General features: G+C 40.8%; 1 protein-coding gene and 1 pseudogene across 2 annotated transcripts in view; both read left to right on the top strand.

Moving 5' to 3' along the window:
* The window catches only part of SLC35F2 (solute carrier family 35 member F2), a 100,880-nt gene that overhangs the window by 78,463 nt on the left and 4,582 nt on the right, over positions 1-17,835 (top strand). For both annotated transcript variants that reach the window (XM_036902673.2, XM_057490591.1), the window contains exons 2-7: positions 8,163-8,338; positions 10,350-10,477; positions 14,030-14,189; positions 15,623-15,779; positions 16,315-16,367; positions 17,548-17,702. In XM_036902673.2, the coding sequence (XP_036758568.2) occupies positions 8,163-8,338; positions 10,350-10,477; positions 14,030-14,189; positions 15,623-15,779; positions 16,315-16,367; positions 17,548-17,702 (829 nt within the window). The remainder of the gene's footprint in view (positions 1-8,162; positions 8,339-10,349; positions 10,478-14,029; positions 14,190-15,622; positions 15,780-16,314; positions 16,368-17,547; positions 17,703-17,835) is intronic.
* LOC118921182 (U4 spliceosomal RNA) lies at positions 738-865 on the top strand (annotated as a pseudogene).

Raw genomic sequence — 17,835 nt, 5'->3', positions numbered from 1 at the left:
ACATATTATGTAAAACTACTGTTTGAATTAGGCAAAAACCCATTTTATGGCCTTTCCTTCATTCCTGTGTCTTCCTGGAAATTGTTCACCTTTCTGTTCTGGGATTGAGTGTCTCATCCTCTGTGAACCTTCTCCTGGCAGTTTTGACCCTTGCTTCTCCTTGGCCACATACCCAACGCAGTTTTGACACTTTCCCATTTTATTGGGGTTCCATGTTGTGAGGTCTGTCTCCTTTACTAGATAGAAAGTTCCTTAGCATGTTCAACAATGTCAAATGTCCTTTAAACAGTTATGCATACCAGGCACTTTGTTGGTCAGAGAGGATACAATGTCCCTGTACTCTTGGAGTAGAGAGGAAGAACAAGCAGTGTAGTAAGTACTAGGATCGTGGAACGTTGTATTTTTTTAGGGTACACAGCATGAGCCCCTTGAACTGATCTGGGTAGAATAGGGTCTGAGACTGGGAAATACATGGGTCTTTTAAATTCTAAATCCCTTTTGCTTGGCACATACTAGGCACCCAACAAACTCCAGTGAATACATGACTGAAGAGCTTACTGACTGAATATGCATAAAAGAAGATAGAGTTTCATTAGAAAGTGTGTGCATGAGTATGTTTCAGAAAAGAAGCAGTGTTAAGATATGAACTTCAGGTTTTCTGGAAAAAAGGTAGGGGAAATAAAATGCCTTAAAAACCTTTCCTTCTTTCAATCCTTAAATTCATACAGTATATCCAAATAGCTGCACAATGGCAATATAATAGCCAATGAGGTTTATCCGAGGCACAATTGTTGCTGATTGAAAACTTTTCCCAAATAGTAATGTGGTCAGAAGTGACCTTACTCAGTCTCTGTTTCCCCTGTTTCCGACCCCTACCCCAGTAACCAACTCTTGTTTGCTCTGCTTTCTGACCTCCACAGCGGGAAGCCACCTTGGGAAACAAGTCTCGGAGTTGGACCATATCCTGCCATTGAAGTTTGCTTCAGTGCAGGTTCCGTTACAAAACCTGGGACCGGATATAGCCCACGGTTAGGTGCACAGGCCTCCGGCAGCTGTCCTTAGGGAGGAGCAGGTTTTGTCACGGTGGGGGGAGTCCCTGTGTTCTGTTCAGAGTGTGTAGGAACTCGGACCTTGTGGGGAGATGCAGATGCTGCATAGGAGGCCCTAAGTAACAGAAATCGCTTTGAGGCCCTTGGCGGCTCTCTCTGCAAGTCGGCCGTTCTCTCCTTTCTCCCTTCGTTCAACCTCTGCCCTGCTTCGGCTTCTGTCTCCCTCTTGCTCTCTGACTCTTCCTTTATAGATGAGGTCATTATGATTTGGAGCCAAGAGAAGTGCTTTCCTGTAACTTTAAATCTCCATACTCAACTTGTGACTGCTCTTATTTTTTTTTAGAAGATGGTTATACTTTATAGTTGGAGGACAGCTTGCTTACTACTTTACTATTTTAGAATGCAAATCTGAGCTTACTAGAGGAATGTTGTCAGTTTGTGAACAGGGCTTAGTGCTTCCACACTTACTCTCACTCCAAATTTTTAATTGCTCTTGAGTCCATTATGGGATGTGAAAAATGTTCTGAATTTGATTAGGTTATTACTACTTGATTAGCTACTGATGTCCTGTACTTTGGCCATCCAGTGTCCTCCTGACGAACAGAGAAGCAGTGTTAATATTGGTATATTGCAGAGAAATCAGGTTAGACTCCTTTTTTGCTGACAGCAAGGTGAGGTACAAAAATCTTTTGACAAAGAGGTTTTCTAATAAAAGTTCGTTTGTAAAATCACGGTGAGGGTGAAGAGCAGAATGTGGGTAAAGGAGAGTGAGAAGGAAGAGATGGAAGGTAAGAAGATGCCTACTGTGTGGGATGCCCCTCTTATTATCCCAAGACCATGTGCTGTAGGGGGCGCAGCAAGTGTTTAATGGTCAGAAAATTTGGGCATCGACTCTGCTTCTGTGATCTTAGGAAAAACTCTTCTCTCTCCTGGACCACAGTCTCTTCAACTTACAGAAGTGGGCATTAGTACCAAAGTTGTGTCATTCTGAGACTTTATCCCAGGGAAGAAAGAAGTTTCCTTTTAGCAGATTTGAACCCTCTCATCCAGTCATTTAATAGCTCGAGCACTGATGTCCTCAGCCTTTTACTATCTACATGATTGTGGGTGAATTATGGAGCTACACGGAGTCTCATCTGGAGCAGGACAGCAGTAATACTTTCCTCGGGCTTGCTGTGAGGATCGTGTTGAGCATGTGTGCCAGAATGATACCAGCTGAACAATGATACACAGGAAAATTGGAACCATTTCCTTGGCCAGGCACCCTTCCCTACATGATTCCTGAGGAAAGTATGTGCCTGGGGACAAGACACAGAACAAATGCCCATTTCACTCTCTGGCTCTGGCCCCCGGCTCCTGTAAACTCCTGGGGCACTGTACGAGACCCAGTGGTGAACTTGTTTTGTCTAGGATAGGGCAGCCTAATCCAGAAGCAGTGCCTCCTTCAGGAAGAAGTGAGCACAAGAGGAAGAGGGAGCAATCGCTGGATCCAGTTTGCTTCCTCAGCCTGGGCTGGGCAGTGCATCCCTAGAAAGAAGACCACCTCCGGGAGCGAGCCCTTTCCCCTCTGCTCACCCGGATGAAAACTTCCCCCAACAGCCTAAGGAAATGTCTTTGCACCTGGCTAGCTCTGATAACATTCCTCTCTCTTGAAGAGTGGAGATTTCTTCAGTTCCTTCCTTTGGAGAGTAACAGAATAAACTACACGATGTCAATATGCCCATTTAAAGAGCACTCCAGCCAAACAAGTAACACTGAAAATGTTTATGCCTTGAGACCAACAATTCAACTCTTAGATAAATTTCCAGAGCAAATGATTCCTTTAAACTTCATGACACAAACAGAAAGGTTTGTAGGGTACTCTGAGTTCACTGCTTCTAGTTCACTGCCATGGGTAGTGTCCATCAGGCCATCCTGAGTGCTGAGGATATTATGCCTTAGCACGTGAGTAACTCATTTGCACCAGTTTGCTAAAAACTAGAAAAACTCTTAGGTATGTACATCAGGAGACATGCAAGAATGTTTGTAGAGGCATTGCTCATAAGAGAAAAAAAAATTGGAATACAACCTAAGTATCAACAGGGATGGATAAATAAAGCGATACATTCGTATACTGGAGTATTACACAGAAATCGAAGGGAATGAACTGAAACTAATGTATCAGTATGGATGACTCTCGTGATTTTGATCAAAATAGCAAATTGCAAAAGTATACATACAGTATGATGCTATTTATATAAAATTTAAAACAAACATTGTTATTTATTCCTTAGAAATATTTAAATATTATTAAACATATAGAAATGTATGGAATGATAAACACTGCGTTCTGGAAAGCAGTTGCCTTGGGAGGCTGAGATTGCAGAGAACACAAGGGGGATTTGTTGATACTGCCAATATTTTGTTTCTTAAGCTGCCTAGCAGATAGGTGAACACACATTGGTTGTATAATATACTTTGTTATATTTTAAATATCCTATAAGAAGTTTTAGAAATTAAGAATTAAAGCTGTGAGAGAGTAGCCCAACATGAGGCTGGAGAGCTGGGCAGGGGTCAGACGGGCCGTCACCTGGTAGGCCATTTTAGAGTTTGACTTTCACCTGAGGGCAGAGGGGAGCCGCCAGGAGGCTTCAGGCTTGGGAATGATCCCATCCCAGCAGAATGACATTCAGAATGCAGAGTCCTGGGCAGTGCAGAGATTGGATTTGTAGAGATTGGAGAGGGTAGCACAGGAAGAGCAGTTAGGAGAAATTTGCTGCAGTCCAAACTGTGGGGTGCTTCCTCCTCGAAATGCCACCTTCTGTTGCTTCCAGAGTGTTCTTCCTCCCTTGTTCTCTCCCTTTCTGCCCATCTCTGATTCCTCTTCCAGGCCTTTAAGTGTTTCTTTTCTCCCTTCTTTTCTTTCCAGTGTTTAGGTGTGTTTTAGTAATCTCCGTTACATCCCAGCTTCAGTTCCCACCTTTAGTTTCCATCATTCCCATATTTATTTCTGAAACCCCATCCTTTTTCCCAGTTTCAAACTGCCTACTGGACATTTCTGCTTGACTGTCTTATAATTAAAATCCTGCATGTCCCAAATGGAGTTATTTTCCTTTCCAAATGTGCCTTTTCCTCCTACCTTTGGGATCTTGATTAACCATACTGCTATCTAAGCGTCTGATCCACAAAACCTGGTTTTCTTCTGACTCCTGTGTTTCTGTCAACCTGCCTCTTTAACAGGTTTCCATGTTAGGAATTAAGGGTAAGGTTTTGGTGCTAATGTGTGGTGACATTGGTGCCATTACATATTTAGGAACCTAGGAATGCTCAGTTCTTGCCTTGCCAATCACTTCACCCCTCTGTTTGGAAGGTTTCAATGATCTCACCCCCAGCAAGATAAGATATCAACTATAGAGCATTGCAGACATAAGGCCTCAATCGCTCTGGCTTCTGTTCACTTTCCTGTCATCGCCTGTTGCTGTTCTCTCCTGCACTCTGTGCTGCAGCTCCACCCGCCCACTGAAACCCCGTGTGTGCCATGTTGCTGTAGGGCACTGTGCCTTGGCATATGCTACTCCTTCTGCTTGGAATGCCTTTCCTTACTGTGCCTGTCTCGTAAACTCTGTAATATTTTTAGTTGGTCCATTTTTGCACCTATTTACTAGTTCACCTGCCTCCCTGCCCCCAGCAGTCTCCGAGCATCCCAGGAACAGAGTGCCTATTCAGGTTGTATCTTCATAGCCTCACACATGGTAGATGCTCTTAAAGTATATCTAGGCTTGTCTCACCCAGCGAACTTCCCCTTTCTCTGGGATTGTTTGAGGTTAGTTGGAAATTTTTGAAACAAACATTCCAGAGGAACAAATGCATTGCAAACTCTAAGAACAGACATTCTGTGTCTTCCGAAGTTTTGGTATTTTCTACTTTGCTTACAGCAACTTTGGAAGGAAGTATTTATATAGAGAACATTTTAAACAAAAGTTGCAATGTTATCAATCCTGGTCCCTAACACTTGCAGGAATTGCCCATTTTCACCATCTCTTTTTAATTTATTTTTTCTTAATCTTCAAATTTTCACTCATATTGTCTCCTGCTCAACTCCCAAACATGTTTAAGTTTCCTTGACCCTTTAATAAGATAATACCACCACCACTACTGCTTAAAAACCTGTCCTCAGTACTGCTTATTCTTCAAACTCTTCCCCTTTCTTAATCTCCTTTTCATCATTAAAAAACAAAAAAAGATCTTTGTCCATTTACATTCACTCAACAAATATTTAATGAATGACAAAAAGCCAGGCACTGAATATGTAATGTAGAGCAAAAGAGGTATGGTCTAACTTTCTGAAGTTCAGTTTCAACCTTGTATTTGTTATCCATTGCTATGCAACTGATCACCACAAATTTATTGGCTTAAAACAACACACTTTTATTTCTCACAATCTTTATGGATCAGGCATCCGGGCATGCCTGGTGTAGCTCTGACCTCTGTGCCAGAGTCTCTTACACGGCTGCAGTCATGGGGTCAGCCGGGTCGGAGTTTCACCTGAAGCCTCACTGAGGAGTGATCTGCTCCAGAGCACGTGCTGATGCCGGCGGGTTCACGTCCTGGCGGACTCTCACACTGAGGGCCTCAGTCCCTTGATGGTTCTTGGCCAGAGGCAGCTTCAGTTCCTTGCCACTCGGGCCTCTCTTTATGGCAGCTTGTCTCATCAGAGCCAGCAAGGAAGAGAACTAATAGAGTTGATTAGCAAGGTGGTAGTTATAACCTTATGTAATGGATTCATGGAAATGATATCCTATTGCTTTTATTGTATTTTAATGGTTACAAGCAAGTCACAGATCCTGTCTGCACTCAGGAGGAGGAGATTACAGGGCAAAGACACCAGGAAGCAGGGACTCACTGGGGGCCATTTTAGAGTCTGCCTGTGCAAACCTCTTTTGCTTTTCCCTTTGACGTTCCAGCCACCTCAATTTCTGCTGCTCGCAAATTGAACTCCCTCCCCTCCCCTCTCCCAAACCCACTTTTCTCCTTTGTTCCCCACTCAGCTTCATATCCATCTGATCTTCTGGTCTAGTGTCTTGCTAATGGGTTTCAGCTCTGAACAAGTCCACTGTGGACCAAAAACATGAATTCCCACAATGGCAGGTCAATTAGTAGAATCCCGTCCACTCAGAGCGAGTCTGCATGCAGCAAGCTGTTCTCTGCCTCTGGGCCCCTCTGCCCTGCAGCCGCCTCAGTCTCTGTCCTTGGTGCAGCCACCACCCCAGTCTCATCCCTGCTCTCCTGCAGCCGTGTCATCACGTCGCCCAGAGCACTGGGCAGAGCTCTTTATATAGAGTCAGTAACAACGTATTGCCCACACGTGTGCAGTGAGCTAGCCGACCAGGGCCAGGTGAGAATCCTGGCCACAGGAACCTTCACTTTATCCACATCTAGAAACCCAGGGATCATTTTTAATACCTCCTCCTCAGGTTTAATGGGTCACTAGTCCTATGCGTTCTACCACTGTGACATCTTTCCTATCATTCTCTACTTTCTATTCGCACTTAAAGTAGACTGTCAGTGAATGTCAGGTTCTAGTTCAGATCTCACTTTGGCTGGGATCATTATATTAACCTTTTAATTGGTTTCTCAGCCTAGTTTTCCTTCTCAATCCACCTTCTACCAACCACCAGAGTTATTTTCCTAAATCCATGTTCAGAAACCTTCCAGCTATCTCTGGCATAAAGGTCTAACTCCTCAGTGTGCCATTCAAATCTTTTTATGATCAGGCTTCAACTTACTCATAGGTGCTTCTTGCCCATCACTCTCAGCTGTTGCTCTTATGCCCCAGGCCCTCTAGGCCACTACATGTTTCCTGAACCCACCCCTGCATGTTTGTGATTTTGGTTATATAGTTAGTTCTTCCTGGATTTCCGTATCACTGCCTCTAGAAATCCTTTTATCCTTCCAAACTGTGGGTTAAATGGAAGTTCCTTTGGCCAGGATCCTCACATGACCCTAAACTTCTTGATGGTGTAATTGGCCTGCTGCTTAGGCTACTGCTTCCACACCCTAGGCAATAAGTTGTTATTGACTGAGTCACTATATAAAGAGCTCTGCCCGGTGCTCTGGGCAGATGCACAGACGGAGGTGGATTACAGACCTGTAGGCTGCTAAATGCAGTATGAGAATAAAGCTGGTTATAAATCCTTTTATCCCAAGAATGTTCTGTTGTCATATCTCAGTCTCACTGGATCCATCGTGAACTTGCCCGGGGCTGAACCCTCAGGCAAGACAGAAACCTAACTGGAAAAATCACCTGTCCTGTGAAATCCTTCTCAATTTCCCCCTGCCTGCTACTCCCTCACCCAGAATCAATCACTAGACGTGTGCTCTCTGACCCCTTTGCGTGCACCACTGTTGTAAGACTGATGTTTTGCAGTTTGCTGTCTGCTGTTTTGTAGTTGGTTGTTAAGATGCCTCTCATTTCAAATGCCAAGGGGGAGTCTGGGTCTTATTGTTCTACAGATCCAAAGTGCCAGACTCTCGAGCAGTGATTCACAAGCTCAGCTGCACATTAGAATCACCTGGGGAGCTGGCACATCACTGATTCCTGGGACCCACCCCCAGAGATGGGGATATCATTGGTCTTGAAGGATGTTGGCATTTTTTTAAATCTCTGTGATTTGAACATGGAGGTAACACTGAAAGCCGCTGCTTCTAGTTGAGGATATCAAGTCTCGGGGAGACTGAAAGGATGAGACAATAATACACAGAAAGAATTTAAAAACTAGAGTTAAAGCTGAGTTTTAAACAATCATGCAAAACACACTTCAAGTAGTATATGACATAATTAAGTAATAAAAATGATTACTAAATGGGTGGTCATTAAAGTGGGGGAATATGTATTTTTGTGGAAATGGGGGGAATCAGAAATATAAAAAAGCATAAAAATGTGGTCTCTTAAAATGCAACATTTAAATTTTTGTGCACATGAAGTAAGCAATAAAATGAAATGACCACCTGGAATAATTAGCATTTCCCTTTGTGTTTTGCACTAAACTGTGTGTGTGTGTGCATGTGGGGTGCATGCATGTGTGAGGCATAACTTAGTTGCATGTTATTCTGATTTCCTCCTTTATTTTCTAGGAATATTTTGAAAACCATTGCCCTGGGTCAGATGTTGTCCTTGTGTATATGTGGGACAGCCATCACCAGCCAGTATTTGGCAGAAAGATACAAAGTGAACACCCCCATGCTTCAGAGCTTTATCAACTATTGCTTGCTATTTCTAATTTATACAATGATGCTGGCGTTTCAGTCAGGTATGTCAAATGTGGAAGTTACTTTTCAACACACTATCTTCATAAAATTCTTGTGCTTCTGAGACATTAAAAAAATTAAACATGGGGCAAACCAAAACCAAGAAACTGTTGCTGTTTTTATAAAAGTTGTTAGGAAAAAAAAGGATGACACCTTTGAAGTCTATGAAAGTACTGGCTTGAGATTTATGTGTAAGTCTCTGAAGTCACTGATTTTAATCATTGATTAAAATAAGTAGCACCAAACTATAACTGTACAATTTGTAAAAAAAAAAATGTAAATGCCATTACAAGTTAGATTTTATTTTCTTCCCCCTGTAGCTGATAAATTTAAGAGCCAATATTGAAAACCACTTAAAAAGTCCAGAGCCTCACTCTCCAGAATATATATTTCTAGCTAAATGTAGCATTGATTGCATGTCAACAGGTCTATGGTGTGAGAGAAACAAAGACAAGGAATTGGCAAAGAATTAACTTCTTTGTCCCTGGTGGTTAAGTCGTTTTAGAATCATTACAGAATTATGGTAAAATTCTGTATAAAACAAAATTTTCCTACATAAAAATGGGAAAACTAAGTTCTGACTAACATTGTGCTAGGAGTCATTTTAATTGCTTACTGCATTTTGGTTATGTGTTAACTCATTGAAGCCTCCTAACAAATCAAGTGAGTATTATTATCATCCGCAGTTTACAGATGAGGAAACTGAGGCATGCAGCACTTAGATAACTTGCTGTAAATCATAGGTAGTAACTGGTGGAGCCAGATTCCAACCGAGGCAGCCTTCTCCAGGGCTAATGCTCTCACTCCCACTCTGTATTCAGGGCTATTCATCATGATAACAAAACATCCTGCCCACAAGAGAAGAGCATGGTATTTTAAAACCAATTAAATGACATTGAATTCAGGAATGAGAAGACAGTGGATAACTTGAGCAATTGGGAGGGTACACTACATCCATTTTCATTGTATTTAGGGCACATAATAACATCACTGCTGCAGTGTGTGCTAATCCTCTTTTATATGAGCCTTATGCATCAGTGGTATTCCCATGAGTCAGAATAAATAACTTATTTTTGAAAGAAAATGGAAACCACCTGTGAGAGAGAGGACACTATTTCAGGGGGGGAGCACCAAATTTGGCAAGAACTTAACGAGTTGGAAATAGAACTGGTACATAGCCCTGGACAATAGCCCCAGACTTTACTCTTTTCTGTAAACATTGGCTTTTAGGAAGTCAGTGTAATTCATAAAAACGTCAGTGGGGTCCCCCTGAAGGATGGTTGTCTTCTATGCCATCTCATGTTGAGGAACACTAACTCTTGTTTTCAGGATGTTCCTGCTAATTAGATTTTAATAGTAATTATTTGACTAGGATTTTCACCACCTTTATTTGCTAGTTGGTTACCTTCCCATAAAGCCTTCTCATATCTGTGTCAACTCTGTGTCTCCTGTCTACTAGATTCTCCAAGGAAGTGAATCATAGTTAACTTGCGTAAATAGAATTTGGGGAATAAATGGTGCCATTTGGTTTTCTTCCAAATTTATCACTGACTTAATTTTCTCTTGAAAGCACATTTTTTCCAAAAGAATGATCACATGCAGAGTTTCCTTTGAAGAAGCCCACGAATGGAGATTGAATAACCAGTGAATCCATAAGGAAACATTTCATTTCTTAGGATAATCTGTAGCTTGTCAGGAATGGCAACATCCAAACCTATGCCTGGATGTTATATTTCTGTCATAAAGGGAAAGGGAACTTAACCACTTTTCTCATGCCTACTAGCATTTTCATGGAACATCTGGTGTATGATGACACTTCAGGTTGGGTCTCATATTAGGAAAAAAATCTGACTCTGCTGAGCTGTTGCAGGAGTTGGTTGTGAGTAATGGAAATTAGGAGGTCACATTCTAAATACACGGTAAATCCTTGTTTTTTGACTCTTTAATCTCCAAATTAACATGCATGGTACCATTTTCAAGGAACATGTACTAACCCAGATTTCTTCCAACCAGGTAGTGATAATCTTTTCTACATCTTGAAAAGAAAATGGTGGAAGTATATCCTGCTTGGATTAGCAGATGTGGAAGCTAATTACCTGATTGTGAGAGCATACCAGTACACAACTCTAACCAGTGTCCAGGTATGAAGGAGTCTTCTTACCGGTTTGGATTTTACAGCTTAAAGGGAAGAACCTGAACTCATATAGGCTAACTTACTTTTGTTGAAAACCTGTTCACTTGAAGAAAACCTAAACACAGTTGGATGCAATCTGTGGAGCATATGTGCTAATGAGTAAGGTTTTCTGGAATTAGTGAAAATGTATACGAGTTAATCAGTTTGTAAACTGCTAATGCTATAGCAGAAAAGAACAGTTGCTACCAAAATAAGCATAAATATTTAGTTGGCAATTGATGGAGTGAGGTTGACAAGATTTCTGTGTTATGTTTGCTCAAACACAGTGTTTTAAGTGGATATGCCTTTGTGCCATAGAAAATTGGAGGTTTGCAAGTAAGTAGATACTCAAGACAAAGGAACCATTGGAAGGGACTTTTAATTAGATATCTTGGGATAGAGATGGTAGCTAATGGTAGACCTGTTCCTTTTTTCAGGTTTATTCTTGCTGGATTGAAAGAAAAATGTTTCTACACAGCAGTACCTTTTAACTTGGTGGAGTTTTGGAAGACTGATTCCATTCTCTAGGTTGGCAAACCAGGGGATGTATCATAGTCCCCACTCTAACCACTGCTAAAGACAAAGTGATTTATAAATGGAGGTGAAAGTGAGATAGACTCCAGTGCCACATTTAGAGGTCACAGTTTAATGGATTTATGACTTTTTGGTGCAATCACTCCTCTGACTATATAAAACAGATGTTCTTATTTGACCTCCAGTTTTAGGAATATGGAAAAATTGAAGTGAAATTAATTAGGTGTATTCCACTTGGAAAACATGAGGATTGATGAAAACTTGGTATTTTTCTGTTCTGAATATACATTAAATGCTGTTATTATCAGAATGCATTTTATTACGTTTTTTTTTTTTTCTGTAACATTGTGCTAAGCTTTGCCCTCAGCAGTCCTCTTGGTTTTTGACTGGCACGGGTTGAAAAGCTGATACAGGAAATGTTTGTTATTGCAAACACCATAGGGAGCATGTGAAAAACCCGGAATTTCCTAAAAATTAAAACCAGGAGTTACCTAATGCAGAAAGCTCATCACAATTAGGACTAAGTGTACTTCTAGCAATGGGTAATCAGGGTATGAGTATGTAGATTATGGTATTTTTCTAGTTAGGTCTATCCTCATAATCTCACATACAATTTAATTACTTAGTTACAATTTCCAGAAGCTTTGGTCTCTGACTAATGATAATTGGAAGTTTTGAATCGGGCAGGGTCTAACCACAGCTAAACAAAATACTTACAGTTGCATTTTTGTGACTAATATTAATGCCTTATACTATAGAAGATAATTTATTTCATCCTAGCCTCTTAGGAAAACCCAAACATATGGTTGTCAAAGTGATGTACTTCTGGTACACAGCAAGGAGTGTATCATAAAACAGCATTTAACAACCAAAGGTCCCTGGCAGCAGTGGGGCTTGTTGTGACTGTGATCCTTCAAGCTGTTTCTCTGCTTGAGTGAATCTCTGGCCTGGGTAATCTGAAAGGGTAGACATTTGGATTAGGCGGTATTTGAACCTCCTTACTAAGGATTCCCTTGAAGATTCTGTAATTACAAAGAGTATTGTAGGGTTTATATGGAGTAGACGATGTGACCATTGGGATCCCGTGGCCTAGGTCTCTGCTCCTGTCTCCTAGTATATTACTGCCACGCCTACGCATTCCCCGCCCACAGCCGGGTTCCTCTCTCTGATGCTGCTCTCTTCTTTCTAGAATGCAACCCTTTGGAAGCCCCCTCCTCCATTCTCTAAGGCCTAAGTCAATTTCATTCTCTTCTCTACACTCCCTTATATCTCTAATAAAGTCTGAGTCATTTGTATACCCATGCCACCCCCTCACCCCAGGGTCTTACCTTGCCGACTGTGACTGTAAAATGATTTTTAAGATTGAATTAAAGAGGGAAATCTTGGAACTGAAAGCATCAAAGACAAGATACCCATCACCTAGAATACATTTTGAAAAGGAGATTTGATGTAGATAAATGAGTAAACGTGACAGATATCAGAGAAGTTGTGGAATTTTCAAGTTGCAAGGGACATCTTGCTATCTGACCTGATCTTTTCATTTCAGTTTGTGACCCAGAGAGTGACAGGCAAGAGATCACACAGCTGGTCAGTGGCAGGACCGGGGCCCGAGGCCCCTGGAACTCTTGACATGGGCGGCTTCCTTCTGTGACCACTCAGTGCCCACCAAGAACTTTAAAAACAGTGCAAATTTAATTTTAATTTTAAGACAGAACTTGAGGATAGGGCATCACCTGTGAGTTTTTAGAGTGACTTCGTCTACTATTTTTGTTTACAGGAATGTAGTTCAGACTTTGTTAAGTCAACTGGCTGGGCTCTTTTCCTGTCTTCTGGGACAAGCTGTTACCATTTGCATCATTTAATTGTTTGTTATTTAGACAGGCCCAATAAAGCACTTAGGAGATTAGAGTTCTATAGCTGGAGTAAATAACAAGGCAAGGTGCCCATTCCCACACACGGCACGATGGGCTCCCGCAATGACACTGTGGAGAGAGGCGATCAGGCAACGACCGCAGACAGGATCAGACAGGCTGCTGGAGATGCAGGCTCCTGCCTCGTCCCAGACTAAACCGATACAGACAGCATCAGGGGACAAGGTGACAAAAAGAGTAGGGTGAGCCATAAAACAGCAGTTTGAAGAATATGATTAGCATAAGGGATATATGTTATCCTTGAATGCACTTTACAAAATTAATGAATGTAAGAATCGAAACGTGAAACCTCAGTGTTTCCTTTATCTTACAGATGGTTTTGGATTTGCTATAACTTTGGCTTTCTTAATCCCCTGCCTTTCAGACTGGCAGTAGTATCAGGGTATACCAAGTGTTTTCTGGACCCGAGATCAAAAGGTGATGCAGGAGCACATGATGAAGATGAGCGAGGCGCTGGGCACTGTCAGGGCGATGGTGCCTGTTTGCCGTCTCAGGATAACCTGTACTTCTTTGTTGTTTTTAGTCCAATTGCAATTAAATATCTGGCTTGTGGTTATTTATGTCTGGCTGGCCTTTTGCATGCTCCTGAGAGCGGGGTTTGTTTGTCTTGCTCTCATCAATACTCCAGCTCCCCTCGTAGTGTCTCCCACGTGTGACATGCTTAAATGTTTGCTGCCCAAGTGAGTGGGTCCGTGGAGGAAGTGGCCCACTGGCCTTAGGATAAACACGGATGGGGCATAGAAGTAAATTACACAGACTGTTGGGAAGAATTCCTGGGTTCAGCAATTTTTTGGCTAGCCTGCTTTTAACAGTGTGATTTTGGGCAACTCATTCAGCCTCTCTGTATGCCTTTGTTCTCCTCATGTAGATTGGGGGTTGCAGTTCCAATCTCATAGAGCTGTTGTGAGAATTAAACGAGTTAATCCGGGTCAAACATTTAGGACAGGGCTGGCAATGGTAAATGCTCAATAAGTGCTGACTCCTAGTGTTACTTAATATTCATCTTTTAACTAATGAGAGATGTTTGTAAGCTGTTTGCTTCTCTTTCCATGCAGCTTTTGGACTGCTTTGGGATTCCTGTGTTGATGGCTCTCTCGTGGTTTATTCTTTACTCAAGATACAGAGTGATCCACTTCGTCGCTGTGGCTGTCTGTCTGTTGGGCGTAGGAACTATGGTTGGTGCAGACATATTAGCAGGGAGGGAAGACAGTTCAGGTGAGATGGTGTTACTAATCACAGAAAAAAATGGTTTGCTTATGCTTTTGTGTTTATTTTGCAAAGGTAGATGGTAAAAGACAGAAAACATGTCCTGGCTAACTATTTTTTAAGTTTTATTTTCAGATTTACTTGCTTTTGGTACTGTAACTGCTTTCACAGAGCAATCTTTATTTTCCTATCTGTCCACAGTCCCCGCTCTTTTTTCTCACACTAAATAGTTTTGTTTTGTCTCATGAGAGAATTGTTTCTATATATATTTGCAATATTTTGGTACTGTAACTGCTTTCACAGAGCAATCTTTATTTTCCTATCTGTCCACAGTCCCCGCTCTTTTTTCTCACACTAAATAGTTTTGTTTTGTCTCATGAGAGAATTGTTTCTATATATATTTGCAATAGTCCTTTTTGCCCCATACATTTGGATTAGTTATGAGGAAACCTACTGTAGATTTTGTTTTTCTTTGAAAAGTGAACTCTATATTTATTGCATGATTGACCTCTTTTTCAGTCACTCTGCAGATGAGAATATTTTGATGTTCTTTGGGTCAAAGTTCAGATAATTGATGATATGAAACCTAAATAAGGTCTAAGAATTCACCCAACCTACAAATTACTTTAGTGTAGAGAAAGAGAGAAAATTACCTTGCCTACCTAGCTTCCTTCTCTCTAGCTTTCAATTAATTTCCTTCAATTCATTCCATTAATTCCTCATATCATAGAATCATTCTCTGAGGCACTGCAGTATGGTATGTACCACCACCCTTCAACCTTTTAGTCTCCTGAGGAGTCAAAATATGAGAAAACACAGCAGAATTGTGCCAGAAAGTGAGAAGAGTAAGAGTCTTTAAACTTCTGGAAGCCAGGGCTTCTCTTTCCATAAAATCTTATTGAAAAAAGCTATTATTCAGCCATAAGAAGAAAACAAATCCTACCATTTGCAACAACATGGATGGAGCTGGAGGGCATTATGCTCAGTAAAATAAGCCAGGTGGAAAAAGACAAGTACCAAATGATTTCACTCATATGTGGAGTATAAAGAACAAAGCAAAAACTGAAGGAACAAAACAGCAGCAGAATCACAGAACCCAAGAATGGACTAATAGTTACCAAAGGGAAAGGGACTGGGGAGGATGGGTGGGAAGGGAGGGACAAGGGGGAAAAAGGGGCATTACGATTAGCACACATAATGTGGGGGGGGTGTCACGGGAAGGGCTGTGCAACACAGAGAAGACAAGTAGTAATGCTATAGCATCTTACTACACTGATGGACAGTGACTGTAATGGGGTATGGGGTGGGGACTTGATGGGGGGAAGTCTAGTAAACATAATGTTGCTCATGTGATTGTAGATTAATTATACCAAAAAAAAAAAAAAGCTAGAGAGTTCCCCCTGCTGATGATGTGTCCCTCTGGGTGGCCTGCCCTCCTGTAGGTGGTGATGTTCTGACTGGCGATGTCTTGGTCCTTCTCGGGGCTTCCCTCTATGCTGTCTCCAATGTGTGTGAAGAATACATCGTGAAGAAGCTGAGCAGACAGGAGTTTTTAGGAATGGTGGGCTTATTTGGAACAATTGTCAGTGGCATACAGCTGTAAGATTCTAAAATTTTCCTTTGAAAAAGATTAAGCAAATACATATGATTATATTCCAACTATTAATATCTATTGTTGATCTGGCCTATTCTCATTTGAAGTCAGTATTTTGCTAAATATCTGTTACAGGATTATTGAGACATCATAATGATGCCTCATTTTCTTACACATGTGATGCTTAGGATTCTAGCTTATAATGTGGCAATGGCATTACTAGTAAAAATGTTCTTGTTTAATATTTCCAGGAAAGTTTAACATCCTATTCAAAAGGAAAACATAAAACATAATGTCAGGTTTTCCTCCTATAGCAACACCTGTTGAAGAGTGCTTCTAAGAGAGTCAAACCTATATTTATGGACTCCTTTGGTTTTATTATTTGTCATTTGTATTAATGTTTGTCATATTTTTATACTATAAGAAAAATCCAAAAATCAACATGATTCCTCATCTTAGCTGGAGTATAACAACTAAAATACTTACAAAATGGTGAAAATTAGTAGGTGGATTTCTGAGACCTCTTGTTTTAAATTTTAGATTGATTGTGGAATATAAGGATATTGCCAGCATTCACTGGGATTGGAAAATTGGTATGTACATAAATAATTCTTTTTGCTCAGTAACCTTTACTCTGACAGAAACACACATCAATAAATAAACACTTTATTAAAAGTATTTGGGCATTTTTGTAAAATCACAGAGCAGGTCAGTATGAGAGGAACTACTGTAGTTTACACTGAGTTTTCTCTGAGGGCTTAATGAACCTCCATAGAAGTTAATTCTTAATCTTTACCTTCAGGAATAGCCTTGTTTTTATTAGTAGTTCTTAACAAGTATGACCTTTGGTCACACTAGATGTCAATTAGATCTGCATCTCAAGTCCCCAAATTTCTCGTGAAGGTTGCCTGTTTCATGTAATCTGTGAAACATTAACTTGAGTTATCTGATGGTGTGTAACTATGTTCCACCTTCCATTGCTACTCTCAACTGCACAAATAAGTAACCAGAAAAACAGTGGACAATTAGGAAAGACTTGAACCTTATTTAACAATAAGGAAAGAAGTTATACAGTATATAAAATGTCCCTAAAGTTCATATGATGCTTGGATAATTTAATTCAGTGTAATAACTTAGATTGCCAAAGTGTATATGTGTGTGTTTATTGGGTATGGAGGTGAGATTGCAAGAGGGACTGCAAAGAAGAGATATTGCTAAATAGTACCCCATGACCAGCTCTGTACCAAAGAGGATGGTTATATTGTGCTGCCTGGGAGCACTGAATTTAATAAGATGAACAAAAGATAATGGACCCAACAACTGCCTTTGATGCTCTAAAACTACTTTATTCTGAAACCAATTGCACAAGTCATGTTGAACCAATCAACCAGATAAAAGCAAACAAAAAATAATGAGTGATTTTTCTTGATAGGATTCTGCTTTTATTGACCTTCTATCACAGGTACCACTCTGCCCTGGGAGGTGGATAGTGTGGGATGATAAGAGCTGCTAACTCACTCACACCATCAGCAAGGTTTAATGGCTTTGACCATCATAAATCTAAACTGTTGGATTTTTGAAGTCTACACACATCTTGTTATTGTTTTTTTTCCTGAGAACTTTGTATGTCTCCTTTGCAATGTTGACTGTTAACAAGGGTATTTGTAGATAGTATGTGAAAGGATCATGGAATTTTATATGGCAGCCAAGCCTTCCAAGTACCTCTGCCTTCTGATTTCTTCCTGTAATAGTAGATATTCCATTTTTTCACAGCTCTCCTGTTTGTGGCGTTTGCCCTTTGTATGTTTTGTCTGTACAGCTTCATGCCACTGGTGATTAAAGTCACTAGCGCCACTTCTGTCAACCTGGGCATCCTGACAGCTGACCTCTATAGTCTTTTCTTTGGACTCTTTCTGTTTGGCTATAAGGTAAGCAAATAGATCATATTCAAATAAGACTTGCTTGGTCCCAAAGAAGTAATGGGTTTCTTCAAGATTTTAGGTCCAAAAATAAAACCTCATCTTCTTGGTAAGAAATTCTTTGGGCAGTCCTCATTCCAGG

The sequence above is a fragment of the Manis pentadactyla genome, chromosome 13, assembly GCF_030020395.1.
Source record: "Manis pentadactyla isolate mManPen7 chromosome 13, mManPen7.hap1, whole genome shotgun sequence".
Taxonomy (NCBI): Eukaryota; Metazoa; Chordata; class Mammalia; order Pholidota; family Manidae; genus Manis; species Manis pentadactyla.
This window is presented reverse-complemented; position numbering and strand designations above follow the sequence as displayed.